Genomic DNA, 17807 nt, shown 5'->3' on the forward strand with positions numbered 1-17807 from the left:
TCCTCCTCCCCTATCATACCCATCCCTTCACCCCCTCTACAATATTCATACCTTCCTCCTCCTCTACCAAATCTATCCCTTCCTCCTCCTCCTCTACCATACCCATCCCTTCCTCCTCCACCTCCTCTACCAAACCAACTATTCCTCCTCCCCTACCATACCAATCCCTTCCTCCTCCACTTCCATTCCAATCCCTTCACCCCCCTCTACCAAACCCATCCCTTTCCTCCTCCTCTACCAAACCCATTCCTTCCTCCTCCTTCTCCTCTACCAAACCAACCATTCCTCTTCCCCTACCATACCCATCCCTTCCTCCTCCTCTTCCAAACCCACCCATTCCTCCTCCTCTACCATACCATCCCTTCACCCTCCTCTTCCATACCCATCCTTACCTCCTCCTCCAATGCCATACCTGTACCTTCCTCCTCTACCAAACCCATCCCTTCACCCTACTCTTCCACACCAATCCCTTCCTCTTCCTATTCCATACCCATCCCTTCATCCTCCTCTTCCAAACCCATCCGTTTCTCCTCCTCCAATGCCATACTCATCCCTTCATCCTTCTCTTCCATACCCATCCCTTCACCCCTCTACAATATCCATCCCTTCCTCCTCCTCTACCAAACCCATCCCTTCACCCCCCTCTACAATATCCATCATTTCCTCCTCCTCCACTACCATACCCACCCACCCTCCTCCAATGCCATATCCATACCTTCCTCCTCCTCTACCATACCCATCCCTTCCTCCTCCTCTACCATACCCATCCCTTCCTCCTCCTCTTCCAAACCCATCCCTTACTCCTCCTCTACCATACCACCTCTCCACCCTCCTCTTCCATACACATCCCTTCCTCCTCCTCAAATGCCATAACATTACCTTCTACCTCCTCTTCCATACCCATCCCTTCAATCTCCTCTACAATATCCATAACTTCCTCCTCCTCTACCAAACCCATACCTTCCTCCTCTACCATACCCATCCCTTCCTCCTCCTCTACCATACCCATTCCTTCAACCCCCTCTACCATACCCATCCCTTCCTCCCCCTCTTCCATACCATCCCTTCACCCTCCTCTTCCATACCAAACCCTTCCTCCTCCTCCAATGCCATACCCATCCCTTCATCCTTCTCTTCCATACCCATCCCTTCACCCCCTCTACAATATCCATCCCTTCCTCCTCCTCTACCAAATCCATCCCTTCACCCCCCTCTACAATATCCATCATTTACTCCTCCTCCAATGCCATACCCACCCACCCTCCTCCAAGGCCGTACCCATACCTTCCTCCTCCTCTACCATACCCATCCCTTCCTCCTCCTCTACCATACCCATCCCTTCCTCCTCCTCTTCCAAACCCATCCCTTACTCCTCCTCTACCATACCACCTCTCCACCCTCCTCTTCCATACACATCCCTTCCTCCTCCTCCAATGCCATAACATTACCTTCTACCTCCTCTTCCAAACCCAACCCCTTCATTCTCCTCTACAATATCCATAATTTCCTCCTCCTCTACCAAACCCACACCTTCCTCCTCTACCATACCCATCCCTTCCTCCTCCTCTACCATACCAATTCCTTCAACCCCCTCTACCATACCCATCCCTTCCTCCCCCACTTCCATACCCATCCCTTCCACCTCCTCCAATGCCATACCCATACCTTCCTCCTCCTCTACCATACCCATCCCTTCCTCCTCCTCAACCATACTCATCCCTTCACACTACTCTTCCACACCAATCCATTTCTTTTCCTATTCCATACCCATCCCTTCATCCTCCTCTTCCAAACCCATCCGTTCCTCCTCCTCCAATGCCATACCCATCCCTTCATCCTTCTCTTCCATACCCATCCCTTCCTCCTCTACTATACCCATCCCTTCATCCTCCTCTGCCATACCTATCCCTTCATCCCCCTCCACCATACCCTTCCCTTACTCCTCCTCCTCCTCCTCTACCATACCCATCCCTTCCTCCACCTCTACCATACCCATCCCTTCATCATCCTCTAACATAACCACCCCTTCATCCTCCTATACCATACCCATCCCTTCCTCCTCCTCCTCCTCTACCGGGATCAGGTGTTTGATACATGTCATCGACCCCAATGCATGGATGAATGCTCATGAGGTCAATCGCTGGGTTCTCTGGTCCAGACTCGATTATTTTACAGACCGCCATCATATAGCTGGAATATTCCTGAGTCCGGCAACAAACAAACAAACAAACAAACACACAAATCATACCCATCCCTTCTCTTCCATACCCATTCCTTCCTCCTCCTCTACCAGGCCCATCCCTTCCTCCTCCTCCCCCTACCATACCCATTACTTCCTCCTCGTCCTCCTCCACCATACCCATCCCTTCAACCTCCTAGACCATACCAACCTTCCTCCTCCTCCTCCTCCTCCCCCATACCCATCCCTTCAACCTCCTCTACCATGCCCGTCCCTTCCTCTTCCTCTTCCATACCCATCCCTTCACCCTCTTCTACCCTACCCATCTCTTCCTCCTCCTCGACCATACCCATCCCTTCCTCCTCCTCTTCCATACCCATCCCTTCACCCTCCTCTACCATACCCATCCCTTCCTCCTCCTCTTCCATACCCATCGCTTCACCCTTCTCTACCATATCCATCCCTTCCTCCTCCTCTACCATACCTTTCCCTTCCTCTTCTCTTCCATACCAATCCCTTCACCCTCTTCTACCCTACCCATCTCTTCCTCCTCCTCTTCCATACCCATACCTTACTCCTCTACCATACCCATCCCTTCCTCCTCCTCATCCTCTACCAAACCAACCATTACTTCCCCCTACCATACCCATCCCTTCCTCCACCTCTTCCAAACCCAACCTTTCCTCCTCCTCTACCATACCATCCCATCACCCTCTTCATCCATACCCATCCCTTCCTCCTCCTCCAATGCCTTACCTGTACCTTCCTCCTCCTCTACCATACTCATCCCTTCACCCTACTCTTCCACACCAATCCATTCCTTTTCCTATTCCATACCCATCCCTTCATACTCCTCTTCCAACCTGTCCCTTCACTCCCCTCTACAATATCCATCCCTTCCTCCTCTACCAAACCCATCCCTTCACCCCCTCTACAATACGCATCCCTTCCTCCTCCTCCTCCTCCTCTTCCACACACATCCCTGCCTCCTCCTCCAATGCCATAACCATACCTTCCTCCTCCTCAAAAATACCCATCCCTTCAACCCCCTCTACCATACCCATCCCTTCCTCCTCCTCTACCATACCCATCCCTTCCTCCTCCTCCAATGTCATACCCATACCTTCCTCCTGCACTTCCATACCCATCCCTTCACCCCCCTCTACAATATCCATCCCTTCCTCCTCCTCTACCAAACCTATCCCTTCCTCCTCCAACATACCCATCCCTTCCTCCTCCTCCTCCTCCTCCTCTACCAAACAAACCATTCCTCCTCCCCTACCATATCTATCCCTTCCTCCTCCTTAACCAAACCCATCCCTTCCTCCTCCTACAATGCCATACCTGTATCTTCCTCCTCCTCCTCCTCTATCAAACCAACCATTCCTCCTCCCCTATCATACCCATCCCTTCACCCCCTCTACAATATCCATACCTTCCTCCTCCTCTACCAAATCTATCCCTTCCTCCTCCTCCTCTACCATACCCATCCCTTCCTCCTCCACCTCCTCTACCAAACCAACTATTCCTCCTCCCCTACCATACCAATCCCTTCCTCCTCCACTTCCATTCCCATCCCTTCACCCCCCTCTACCAAACCCATCCCTTTCCTCCTCCTCTACCAAACCCATTCCTACCTCCTCTATCATACCCATCCCTTCCTCCTCCTCCTCCTCTACCAAACCAACCATTCCTCTTCCCCTACCATACCCATCCCTTCCTCCTCCTCTTCCAAACCCACCCATTCCTCCTCCTCTACCATACCATCCCTTCACCCTCCTCTTCCATACCCATCCTTACCTCCTCCTCCAATGCCATACCTGTACCTTCCTCCTCTACCAAACCCATCCCTTCACCATACTCTTCCACACCAATCCCTTCCTCTTCCTATTCCATACCAATCCCTTCATCCTCCTCTTCCAAACCCATCCGTTTCTCCTCCTCCAATGCCATACTCATCCCTTCATCCTTCTCTTCCATACCCATCCCTTCACCCCCCTCTACAATATCCATCATTTACTCCTCCTCCACTACCATACCCACCCACCCTCCTCCAATGCCATATCCATACCTTCCTCCTCCTCTACCATACCCATCCCTTCCTCCTCCTCTACCATACCCATCCCTTCCTCCTCCTCTTCCAAACCCATCCCTTACTCCTCCTCTACCATACCACCTCTCCACCCTCTTCCATACACATCCCTTCCTCCTCCTCAAATGCCATAACATTACCTTCTACCTCCTCTTCCATACCCATCCCTTCATTCTCCTCTACAATATCCATAATTTCCTCCTCCTCTACCAAACCCATACCTTCCTCCTCTACCTTACCCATCCCTTCCTCCTCCTCTACCATACCCATTCCTTCAACCCCCTCTACCATACCCATCCCTTCCTCCCCCTCTTCCATACCATCCCTTCACCCTCCTCTTCCATACCAAACCCTTCCTCCTCCTCCAATGCCATACCCATCCCTTCATCCTTCTCTTCCATACCCATCCCTTCACCCCCTCTACAATATCCATCCCTTCCTCCTCCTCTACCAAACCCATCCCTTCACCCCCCTCTTCAATATCCATCATTTACTCCTCCTCCAATGCCATACCCACCCACCCTCCTCCAAGGCCGTACCCATACCTTCCTCCTCCTCTACCATACCCATCCCTTCCTCCTCCTCTACCATACCCATCCCTTCCTCCTCCTCTGCCAAACCCATCCCTTACTCCTCCTCTACCATACCACCTCTCCACCCTCCTCTTCCATACACATCCCTTCCTCCTCCTCCAATGCCATAACATTACCTTCTACCTCCTCTTCCAAACCCATCCCTTCATTCTCCTCTACAATATCCATAATTTCCTCCTCCTCTACCATACCCATCCCTTCCTCCTCCTCTACCATACCAATTCCTTCAACCCCCTCTACCATACCCATCCCTTCCTCCCCCGCTTCCATACCCATCCCTTCCACCTCCTCCAATGCCATACCCATACCTTCCTCCTCCTCTACCATACCCATCCCTTCCTCCTCCTCTACCATACTCATCCCTTCACACTACTCTTCCACACCAATCCCTTCCTTTTCCTATTCCATACCCATCCCTTCATCCTCCTTTTCCAAACCCATCCGTTTCTCCTCCTCCAATGCCATACCCATCCCTTCATCCTTCTCTTCCATACCCATCCCTTCAACCCCCTCTACAATATCCATCCCTTCCTCCTCCTCTACAAAACCCACCCCTTCACCCTCCTCTGCAATATCCATCCTTTACTCCTCCTCTACCATACCTGTCCCACCTCCTCCAATGCCATACCCATATTTCCACCTCCTTTACAATACCCATCCCTTCCTCCTCCTCCTCTGCCAAACCAACCCTTCCTCCTCCTCTACCATACCACCTCTTCACCCTCCTCTTCCATACACATCCCTTCCTCCTCCTCCAATGCCATAACCATACCTTGTACCTCCTCTTCCACACCCATCCCTTCATTCTCCTCTACAATATCCATAATTTCCTCCTCCTCTACCAAACCCATACCTTCTCCCTCTACAATGCCCTTTCCTTCCTTCGCCCTCTATAATGCCCTTCCCTTCCTTCTCCCTCTACAATGCCCTTCCTTCTCCCTCTACAAGGCCATTCCCTTTCTTCTTCCTCTACAATGGCATTCCCTTCCTTCTCCCTCTATAATACCCTTCCCTTCCTTCTCCCTCTACGATGCCCTTCCTTCTCCCTCTACAATGCCCTTCCCGTCCTTCTTCCTCTACAATGCCCTTCCCTTCCTTCTCCCTCTACAATCCCCTTCCCTTCCTTCTTCCTCTACAATGCCATTCCCTTTCTTCTTCCTCTACAATGCCACTCCCTTCCTTTTCCCTCTACAATGCCATTCCCTTCTTCTCCCTTTGCAATGCTATTCCCATCCTTCTCCCTGTACAATGTCATTCCCTTCCTTCTCCCTCTACAATGCCATTTTAATCCTTCTCCCCCTAAAATGTCAATCCCTTCCTTCTCCCTCTACAATGACCTTTCCTTCCTTCTCCCTCTATAATGCCCTTCCCTTCCTTCTCCCTCTACAATGCCCTTCCTTCTCCCTCTACAAGGCCATTCCCTTTCTTCTTCCTCTACAATAGCATTCCCTTCCTTCTCCCTCTACAATGCCATTCCCTTTCTTTTCCCTCTATAATGCCTTTCCCTTCCTACTCCCTCTACAATACCCTTCCTTCTCCCTCGACAAGGCCATTCCCTTTCTTCTTCCTCTACAATGGCATTCCCTTCCTTCTCCATCTCCAATGCCATTCCCTTTCTTTTCCCTCTATAATACCCTTCCCTTCCTTCTCCCTCTACAATGCCCTTCCTTCTCCCTCTACAATGCCCTTCCCATCCTTCTTCCTCTACAATGCCCTTCCCTTCCTTCTCCCTCTACAATCCCCTTCCCTTCCTTCTTCCTCTACAAGGCCATTCCCTTTCTTCTTCCTCTACAATGGCATTCCCTTCCTTCTCCCTCTACAATGCCCTCCCCTTCCTTCTCCCCCTACAATGCCCTTCCCTTCCTTCTCCCTCTACATTGCCCTTCCCTTCCTTCTCCCTCTACAATGGCATTCCCTTTCTTTTCCCTCTACAATGCCCATCCCTTCCTTCTCCCTCTACATTGCCCTTCCCTTCCTTCTCCCTCTACAATGGCATTCCCTTTCTTTTCCCTCTACAATGCCCTTCCCTTCCTTCTTCCTCTACAATGCCACTCCCTTCCTTCTCCCTCTACAATACCATTCCCTTCCTTCTCCCTCTGCAATGCTATTCCCATCCTTCTCCCTGTACAATGCCATTCCCTTCCTTCTCCCTCTACAATGCCATTTCAATCCTTCTCCCCCTATAATGTCAATCCCTTCCTTCTCCCTCTACAATGCCATTTCCTTCCTTCTTCCTCTACAATGTCCTTCCCTTCCTTCTCCATCTATCATGCCCATCCCTTCCTCCTCCTCTACCATAACCACCCCTTCCTCCTCCTCCTCCTCCTCTACCACACCCACCCTTCCTCCTCGACCATACCAATCACTTACTCCTCCTCCTCTACCATACCCATCCCTTCCTCCTCTTCCCCTACCATACCCATCCCTTCCTCCTCCTCGACCATACCCATCTCTTCCTCCTCCTCCTCCTCGACCATACCCATCCCTTCCTCCTCCTCGATCGTACCCATCTCTTCCTCCTCCTCGACCATACCCATCCCTTCCTCCTCCTCTACAATACCGATCTCTTCCTCTTCCATACCCATCCCTTCCTCCTCTGCCATACCTATCTCTTTCTCCTCCTAGACCATACCCATCCCTTCACCCATCTCTTCCTCCTCCTCCTCGACCATACCCATCCCATCACCCCCTTCATCCTCCTCTAATGCCATACCCATACCTTCCTCCTCCTCTACCATACCCATCCCTTCACCCTCCTCTTCCACACCAAACCCTTCCTCTTCCTATTCAATACCCATCCCTTCCTCCTCCTCTACCATACCCATCCCTTCACCCTCCTCTTCAATACCCATCCCTTCCTCCTCCTCCAATGCCATACCCATCCCTTCCTCCTCCTCCTCCTCTACCATACCCATCCCTTTACCCTCCTCTACCATACCAATCCCTTCTTCTTCTTCTCCCATACCCATCCTTTCACCCTCTTCTACCATACCCATCCCTTCCTACTCCTCGACCTTACCTATCCCTTCCTCCTCCTCCTCTACCATGCCATTCCCTTCCTTCTCCCTCTTCAATGCCATTTCAATCCTTCTCCCTCTATAATGCCAATCCCTTCCTTCTCCCTCTACAATACCATTCCCTTCCTTCTTCCTTTCTCCTCCTCCTCGACCATACCCATCCCTTCACCCATCTCTTTCTCCTCCTCGACCATACCCATCCCATCACCCCCTTCCTCCTCCTCCAATGCCATACCCATACCTTCCTCCTCCTCTACCATACCCATCCCTTCACCCTCCTCTTCAATACCCATCCCTTCCTCCTCCTCCAATGCCATACCCATCCCTTCCTCCTCCTCTACCATACCCATCCCTTCCTCCTCCTCTTCCATACCCATCCCTTCACCCTCCTCTACCATACCAATTCCTTCTTCTTCTCCCATACCCATCTTTTCACCCTCTTCTACCATACCCATCCCTTCCTACTCCTCGACCATACCACCTCTCCACCCTCCTCTTCCATACACATCCCTTCCTCCTCCTCAAATGCCATAACATTACCTTCTCCCTCTACAATGCCATTTCATTCCTTCTTCCTCTACAATGCCCTTCCCTTCCTTCTCCCTCTACAATGTCCTTCCCTTCCTTCTCCATCTATCATGCCCATCCCTTCCTCCTCCTCTACCATAACCACCCCTTCCTCCTCCTCCTCCTCCTCCACCATACCCACCCTTCCTCCTCGACCATACCAATCACTTACTCCTCCTCCTCTACCATACCCATCCCTTCCTCCTCCTCTTCCCCTACCATACCCATCCCTTCCTCCTCCTCGACCATACCCATCTCTTCCTCCTCCTCCTCGACCGTACCCATCTTTTCCTCCTCTTCCTCTACCATACCCATCTCTTCCTCCTCCTCGACCATACCCATCCCTTCCTCCTCCTCTACAATACTGATCTCTTCCTCTTCCATACCCATCCCTTCCTCCTCTGCCATACCCATCTCTTTCTCCTCCTCCTAGACCATACCCATCCCTTCACCCATCTCTTCCTCCTCCTCCTCGACCATACCCATCCCATCACCCCCTTCCTCCTCCTCTAATGCCATACCCATACCTTCCTCCTCCTCTACCATACCCATCCCTTCACCCTCCTCTTCCACACCAAACCCTTCCTCTTCCTATTCAATACCCATCCCTTCCTCCTCCTCTACCATACCCATCCCTTCACCCTCCTCTTCAATACCCATCCCTTCCTCCTCCTCCAATGCCATACCCATCCCTTCCTCCTCCTCCTCCTCTACCATACCCATCCCTTTACCCTCCTCTACCATACCAATCCCTTCTTCTTCTTCTCCCATACCCATCCTTTCACCCTCTTCTACCATACCCATCCCTTCCTACTCCTCGACCATACCTATCCCTTCCTCCTCCTCCTCTACAATGCCATTCCCTTCCTTCTCCCTCTTCAATGCCATTTCAATCCTTCTCCCTCTATAATGCCAATCCCTTCCTTCTCCCTCTACAATGCCATTCCCTTCCTTCTTCCTTTCTCCTCCTCCTCGACCATACCCATCCCTTCACCCATCTCTTCCTCCTCCTCGACCATACCCATCCAATCACCCTCTTCCTCCTCCTCCAATGCCATACCCATACCTTCCTCCTCCTCTACCATACCCATCCCTTCACCCTCCTCTTCAATACCCATCCCTTCCTCCTCCTCCAATGCCATACCCATCCCTTCCTCCTCCTCCTCTACCATACCCATCCCTTCCTCCTCCTCTTCCCCTACCCATCCCTTCACCCTCCTCTACCATACCAATTCCTTCTTCTTCTCCCATACCCATCTTTTCACCCTCTTCTACCATACCCATCCCTTCCTACTCCTCGACCATACCTATCCCTTCCTCCTCCTCCTCTACCATACCCATCCCTACACTGTCCTCTTCCACACAAATCCCTTCCTCTTCCTATTCCATACTCATCCCTTCATCCTCTTCTTCCATACCCATCCCTTCATCCTCCTATACCATACCCATCCCTTCCTCCTCCTATACCATACCCATCCCTTTCTCCTCCTCTTCGATACTAACCCCTTCCATCTCCTCTACCACACCCATCCCTTCCTTCTCCATCTATCATACCTATGGAGATGGAGAACTTGTGACCACGTGACACAAAGATCAGCGAAGAGATGGATTTTGTTATTTTCGTGTCTCCAAAATCTTGGGTCATTTTCTGTAAAGTATTTTTGCATTGTGTCCTTTTCTCTGTAACCCCTTGACGTAGCTCTCGTCAATATGACGTCTCTTGTTGAGTGAGTGAATACAATGCTGTTTAACGCCGCTATCAGGACATGGCCAGCAGCTACCACGGCATTTAAATATTTGCGTGTGGACCAGACACGACAGGGGGTTCGGGGACATGCAATTATCCATGTCGCGTTCAAGATTCTTGCACTTATACGTGCTTGCGTGTTTGTGTGACACTCCTTGTACGTGTGTATGCGTGCGTGTGTGTGCGTGTGTGTTTGAGAGAGAGAGAGAGAGAGAGAGAGAGACTGCTTGTACGTGTATGCGTGTGCGTGTTCGTGTGTGTGTGTGAGAGAGAGAAAGAGAGAGAGAGAGACTGCTTGTACTAGTCCGAACTAATGCCGATGTTATAGTGCTCGCTGAGATACCATGCCGCTGTTTAACATGAATACCCAACTCAGTATACTGAATCCGAGCCAACCAGTTCTTGGTTCAGCCAAATAAGGCCGAGCGCCAGGTAGGGTAACAACAAGTGCCATCTTTAAACGTCTTTTGGTATGACACGGTCGGGGATCGAACTCCGACCTTCCGCTCTCCGGGCAGACACTCTACCACTAGACCACGGAGGCGGTGGGATCTCCAGGGCATCATCTGGCTGACAGCGTATCATGATCACTGACTGGACCGGCTTACACCACTGTCAATCGCTTTTCCTCATCCATGTCAAATCACGTTTTTCACAAATGTCCTTTTATATCGCCGATCCATCCGCGATGTTTATTGAATACCTTGGTGCAATGACTACATTTATTGTGGTGTACGTCATAGAAGAACGGTAAGTTCTGAATCACTATGTCTGTATTGGTCACAATACACTAGCTGCAGTCATAAAACACATACCTTCTACATGTATGTGGAATGCTGTGTTTCAAGGTAGATTCTTGGCCTGTATCAGGTTCACTCTTAAGGTTTGACGACTCAAGGAATTCCAGCACAGCTTAAGGTGTGAATTTTTATTCTTCTGTAATCTGTATTATTTTAGAAAATATATCAAGATAATAAAAAATCTGCGAGTTTCTTTAAACAGCAGCGGCGCGAAATATGCGTATGGAGGAATGGGGATGTGTGGGTCTTAATGGGAAAACAAAGCTCGTAATAAATGTAGGGACATAATTTATGTTTGAATAAAGATATCTTTAAAGATATATTTTCAGTGCTGTGATAACTTACATGACATTTTAATGTATCTAATTTATTTCGATTCCTTTCAAAATGAAAAACAACAGAACGTCTTTTTGTTCATTTTTCGAATGTTGACTTGAAAGACATGCATGTAGAGATAATTTCGATATTTAAAGACATTTCCGTTTAGGGATTGAACTTCAGAGCTCATGCTGTGAACGGCTGAAACACCTCTAATAGATGAGACAGGCGGAGTTATGTCCCTTGTTTGATAAGCAAAATGGCGCCGCCACTATAGTAACGCTACAGCGGCGGCGGCGGATATTTTCCTCGCCGAAAACTGGCTATTATCCATGGCTACAGAGTTCTTTTAAAGGTGAAAATGTAGATTTTGTGTTTAAGTTGGAGATAACATATTCCTGATGTCAGAAGAACTTCCTTGACGCTCAACCATGACTTAGAAGTTTAGACCTGTCTGACTGCAAGACATTTTAGCAAAATTCATTCATCATAATAAATTTTGCTGCAAGTCATGCGACCTGACGAATAGGTGGAAGTTTTAAAATACACAAACAAAAATAATGTCTTTCAATAAAACCTTAAAGAAAACTCTGCTTCATGCATGGATCCGACTAACATTTGTAAATTTTGCATAAAGCTCAAGTAAGGTGATGTTTGAACGATTTGAATCAGATTTGTGCACAGATTCCCGCGGATAGAATCTGTGCTTCTCATTTTACAAAATGCATAAAATAGCCTCTATGTATAACCAAGATGTGTGTAAGTCGTCTATGAGTATCCATCATGCGATGCATACAATTAAGTTACGGAAAGGGGCGAGTGGTGACGGATCAAGTCGAATCGCGTATCACGGAAAGAAACGAGAGGTACCGAATGAACTTGACAGTTATTTTATAAATTGGACTGACCCAACCTTACACCCCATCTTATGAGAAAAGTGGACTTGCCCTTAGTTACCCACATATCGTTGCTAATCGCTTTCTCGACCGTCCGCACATCCTCTATAAATTACGTAACAGACGCACAACGGCTTCTTCTTCACTGTATCTCGTCAGAGAAACATCGAAGTAATCTCTCGAAAAATCCTACGCTGTGACCACATATTCCTGAGCTGTCTGCTGAATTCTTCCTGATGTCTCGGAGACTTGTCTCAGGTAAGTTTTTATATTTTTAAAAAAAAAATTTATCATCCTTTAGATCTAGATCTACATTTACATATTCAAATATTCTTAGTTTCACCAGATAGTCTAATCACGCTAGATCTACCTGCTGGATACATATTAAACATGTTAAATACGATTTAGATTTTCGAACCAGAATCGAACGAATGTATTTCCGTTAATCTTTGTTTTGATGACAATCGATGGAAGGAAATTGTAGACATGGTAGAGAAGTTGATTGTTCCGCCACTCTTTTTTTAGCAGTCCCGTGAGAGAGGTATTCGCTCTCTTTCTTAATATAGGATAACTGGACTGTGGTTACCCCTTATTTTACATTGGTTGGTTAGCTTTCGAACAATGTAAATGTTACCGTTAGGCCTATAATAATTTCGAGGTGCTGGTGCTTTCCAGCGAACAAATGTTAGACTAAGTTATGTCGTGTTCATTCACCACCTATGTATTAGGTCGGGCGTGGAAAAACGTCATCCTTTTCCATATTTTATTAGTGAGGGTAGATCTAATTTTTATACTTTTTGCCTATCTTGTTTGTACGATGACGGAATGTTCAGTGGATGAACGTGTCTCATCAAGTCAAATTTACCGCATATATAAACTTATAATGAAAACCAAAGCCTGTTAGGCCTAGAAATTCCGCACGGAGAACCTTCCAAATTAAGTATTCCTTGAGATAAAACGTAGGATTTTCTTTTAATTTGTATAAAGTTATTGTAACCCAATAACTTGTTGTAAATAATCTTAATGGTTAATAACGAGCCTTACTTTTAGTTTATGTTTATGTTTGATTTTTCCATAGCACATTTACTTTTCTCATAAGATACATAGATCTATGATTAACAAATTAATCATTCTTTCCTTGTGTGTTAATTTGACAGGATCGCTGATAAGTTTTGCACGTTTTGCATTTCTTCCAAAAACACTGGTTCATTAGTTAGGCCCAAATCCATTACTGAAGTTTACCTCCTTTAAGTATAGCTACACTGAATTTCCCTCTCATAAACTGCAACAAGGTGTATCCATAACCTGTAAGATATTGTGTGAAAATCATATTCCTTGGGAGAGTGACTAGTGAGTGAGTATGGTTCTATGCCCCGTTTAGCAATATTCCAGCAATAAGTGATGACGGAATGCATTATCTGCATGAAAAAAAGCACAGCTGGAACATGCATACTTGATATGAGGATTGGATTATAAGCAGGGATGTGAAATCTCCGCGGAAACGCGGAAAATCGCGTTTTTTAAAACAGTAGTCCTCGGAAAAAATCATCTTCCGCGGAAAAAAATTATTAAAAATTTATAAAAAAAAACACTCCGAAAAATATGTTCGAAAACTGGACAATTGGCACGGATTTTCCTGTTTTCGATCGGAGCTTTCACAGCATAGGTTTTCGGACATCATACGTTTTCTGTCACGAATACTTGCACTATAACGTGAGGTGTGGCGTCACACAGAAATTGTAAATACTCAGAGTCAGCTGATGGCTTGTTTTTAAGATAAAGTTGTCTTTTAGCCTGTAAGTGAATGAGATGTTTTACAGTTGTTCATGTGATAAGCGAGAAATTTATGAATGTTTCTTCAGCGTCCAAAACCCCATAACATTGGGATATATATTGTATTAATGTCTTATGTTTGCAATGGAGTTTTGTTTTTTTCATCAAAAGGTAAGTACAAGGTAAGTTTTTTTCAATATGCTTCAACATGGGGAAAGGGTCAGACATTGCACGCTTGTGACAGTTGTCCTTGTGTCTGGGGGATGGGGGTTGATGTTTATGGCAGTATTGCTCCCAGACCTGGCGGGTAGCCAGGTGCGCGAAAGCTATGCCCGATTTTTTTAAAGTACTGATTTAACTTCGAAATTTTACTGCATCTGCCATCTTGTTTATTTTACTTATTGACTTTTGCCTTTGACTTATTACATTTCTTGGTGTGAATGTTGTCCAAACTGCATGAAATTGCTTAAAATGCAATCAAATGTTTTAAAAATTTCTGGGGGGGGGGGGGGGCATACCCCCAGACCCCCCTAGACTTTTCCTCTTTTTTCGGCAAAACCTGTGCACATCCCTGTATAAGTGTGATAAAATCATTATTCTTTTCCATGAAGCAAAAGTAAGCCATATTGACAACGACTGCAGTCACTGAGTCAGCATCTACCAATTTCAATCTCGTCTAAATATTAAAATAAGATTATATTTAAATTATTTTCATCGCCCTCATCCCCTTCCACACTCTCCACTTGATAACTGATTTTCTACACCTTCCCATACCTACTGACAATCCCTCCTTCCCCAGGATCGCGTCCCTCTGGGACACCCAGATCTTACCACTACCTCCCTCCCCATGTTCGATCCTCCAACAAGCGTCAGCCTAGAGGAGGCGTCTCCCCCCTCAACCGCCCTATCCCCAAGCCCCAGCGTAAAATCTCCCTGAACTGCCAGAGAGACCTGACCCAGAAACACAAGCCTAAGGCTGTGAAGGTACTGAAATTATTCCGGAAAATGATGACCCAGTATATGGCATCAGTGAAATCAGTTTTAGAGAGAAAAGATGGAATCTATCAAACTGCCGGGCTTTATCATCTGAAAACGTAATCAATCATCAGTAAAATCTATCTAAACACTCACAGTAGCGGTTCTATACCACAAGGATCCTGTTTCTTCTGGTAATTCCTTCACGAAAATAGGTCTTAAAAATCCACTTGTGACCTTTATCCTTTTGACCAGAACACTGTAAATCAACTGAGCAAAAGGCCAAACTACATTGTGTAAATAATTAAATTTAATTTTTGATATTGTCATGACCTAGAAGTGTCCCTCTGTCAAGAAATCTGCTGGCCGCCCTCACACCTTGGACTACAGCAAACCCAGCTTTAAACGTCCACAGGTAGGACCTCAGTCATGGGTGCTGTGACCTCAGAATGTCGTTCCCCATAGTGTAGGACCTCCATTAATGACACTGTGGCCTCAAACATCAACATCAACAATAACTAATAATATTATTTTCAACATAAGTCATTGCAAAACCTTATCCTGTTGGAGGCAGTTTGCGTTTTTCTTACTTCAAGGTTTTTCTTACTTCAAGGTTATTACTGTCATTGGGTTTATTGGGGTCAATGGAATTTTGTGTTTTTCTTTCACTGTATTTTCTCACAATTTTTTTAATATATTTTAGGAAAGGGGTCTCCAGGTTTGGTATGATGAAGACAAGGTTAGTACTGTCATTAATGCAAGGCATTAGCTATGGCTTTATGAGAAGTCTTTGCTTCAGTATTTATGTATTGTAATATGAAGCCTCTCTAACTTCACATTAGCTTTGGGTAAATTGCAATTCCCCATCTACATGTTGCCCCTTATGGTTCTAATACAATACAACAGACTTGTCACGGGTTGGATACATATGCTCAGCTCAGCCCTCATCACCAGATGTTCTGCCCATTCTAGGATGACAAGGACTCTCCACGCCTGCATCCCTCGAGCAGGAATAGCCGTCCCAAGGAGCACCAGGCTGAGGACAGTCTGGTTCCGGAAGATGATCACTCTCCTCATCTGCCTCCTCCCTCAAGGAGGAGCCGCCACACCAAGCGAAAGACAGACCACCGCATCGAGAACCAGCTGGTTCCAGTCTTTGCCCGGATGAGTCTGGAGGAGGTCTCCAGGTCTGATGCTTCTGCTTCTGCTTCTGCTGCTGCTGCTGCTGATGTTGCTTCAGAGAATCAGGAGGCTTCTACACAGAAAGTCAGTAGTTGTTTGATTTAGATTTGAGTCTCACTTGTGTGTGTCCAAATGGAAATGTCTTGCATCTAATCATCACATTAATGAATGTAATGGTACTCAAGATTTAGCAATTTGGGGGGATGTGAGCACTGAAGCTTATCTGTTAGTTTCGACAACAACCTGGGAATATTGATAGGAACTGTAGTGACCATCATTTACAGCAAGTTTATTGAGAGGCCAAAATTATAGAGATGTGTGTTTGACTCTGCTGTCCTGCTACGATGAAAGCTATTTTTTCTGTAATATTGAAATTGCTGAATTTTGAGGAGACTGATTTGAGAGTCTGCTGTTCTGCCATGATGAAAGCTATGTTGTCTGTTGTAGGCCCAGGAGTGTTCTCGCAAGAGGAAGCTCGGTGATCTGAAGCAGGAGTTGAGCAACAAGCAGCGCAAGGTGGAAGCCTCCCGTCAGGAACTCCAGGCCATCATTGACAGGAAGCTGAAGGAGCTGAGACAGGAGATGGTGGAGCTGAAACAGGAGGTGAAGGAGAGGGAGAGGAAGGAGAGGGCAGCCTTCCAGGTTACCATGGATACACAGAGTGGCCGACGCAAGGTGTGGAGGAGAAAGCAAGGCAACTCCTCTGCACAGAAGACGTCCACCCAGCCACGCCCACTAAAGAGACTGCCTGACAACTCCCATCATTCAGGGAGCACCGAGGCAGCCTCGCAGTGACACTTCAGTGGTAAGTTGGAGTGTGCATGTTAGCATTAATATTGTTGAAAGATGGATAGGTATACAAGTAGGTGTCTGTACGTAGTAGAGTGGATGGTTCTATTTATGGTTGGGTGAAATTAGAAATTGTGGGTGAGTGAGAATTTGTATGTCTCAGGTTGAGTAGATGAGTTTTTTATGGTGGTACGCTTGGTTGGATGTAGAAAGTGGGTGGAAGGGTGGTTTTATGTAGGTGGGTTAAGTGGGTGAAGTAGTGGTTTTATGTAGGTGGGTAACGTAGGTGGAGTGGTGGTTTTATGTAGGTGGGTTAAGTGGGTGGAGTGGTGGTTTTATGTAGGTGGGTTAAGTGGGTGGAGTAGTGGTTTTATGTAGCTGTGATAAGTGGGTGGAGTGGTGGTTTTATGTAGGTGGGTTAAGAAGGTGGAAGGGTGGTTTTATGTAGGAGGGTTAAGTGGGTGGAGTGGTGAAAGTATGTAGATGGGTTAAGTGGGTGGAGTGGTGGTTTTATGTAGGGGGGCTAAGTGGGTGGAGTAGTGGTTTTATGTAGGTGGGTTAAGTAGGTGAAGTGGTTGCTTTATGTAGGTGGGTTAAGTGGGTGGAGTGGTGGTTTTATGTAGGTGGGTTAAGTAAGTGGAGTGGTGGTTTTATGTAGGTGGGTTAAGTAGGTGGAGTGGTGGTTTTATGTAGATGGATTAAGTGGGTGGAGTGGTGGTTTTATGTAGGAGGGTTAAGTAGTTGGAGTGGTGGTTTTATGTAAGTGGGTTAAGTGGGTGGAGTGGTGGTTTTATGTAGGTGGGTGGAGTGGTGGTTTTATGTAGGTGGGTTAAGTGGTTGGAGTGGTTGTTTTATGTAGGTGGGTTAAGTGGGTGGACT

The 17807-nt window shown here is 47.1% G+C and overlaps 2 protein-coding genes across 8 annotated transcripts; both read left to right on the top strand.

Moving 5' to 3' along the window:
* Nucleotides 1-244: 244 nt before the first annotated feature.
* On the top strand, nt 245-2097 carry LOC125372217 (extensin-like; the record flags this gene model as incomplete). Its single annotated transcript, XM_048381439.1, has 1 exon — nt 245-2097. A coding segment is annotated over one exon (1770 nt), but the record flags the coding sequence as incomplete, so codon positions are not given.
* Nucleotides 2098-10565: 8468 nt separating this feature from the next.
* On the top strand, nt 10566-17253 carry LOC124126763 (stress response protein NST1-like). Of its 7 annotated transcripts, none has more exons than XM_048381491.1 (4): nt 10566-12467; nt 15661-15696; nt 15930-16223; nt 16587-17253. In XM_048381491.1, the coding sequence occupies exons 3-4, from the start codon at nt 16122-16124 to the stop codon at nt 16932-16934; spliced, it is 450 nt and encodes a 149-aa protein (XP_048237448.1). In that variant the 5' UTR covers nt 10566-12467; nt 15661-15696; nt 15930-16121; the 3' UTR covers nt 16935-17253. The 7 variants fall into 7 exon arrangements, with proteins under 7 accessions (XP_048237448.1, XP_048237447.1, XP_048237449.1 ...); XM_048381493.1 differs by lacking the exon at nt 10566-12467 and adding an exon at nt 14609-15372; XM_048381490.1 differs by having other exon boundaries at nt 14782-16223.
* Nucleotides 17254-17807: the final 554 nt, after the last annotated feature.

This window comes from Haliotis rufescens, unplaced genomic scaffold, assembly GCF_023055435.1.
Source record: "Haliotis rufescens isolate VD_foot unplaced genomic scaffold, xgHalRufe1.0.p SCAF_39, whole genome shotgun sequence".
Classification (NCBI taxonomy): Eukaryota; Metazoa; Mollusca; class Gastropoda; order Lepetellida; family Haliotidae; genus Haliotis; species Haliotis rufescens.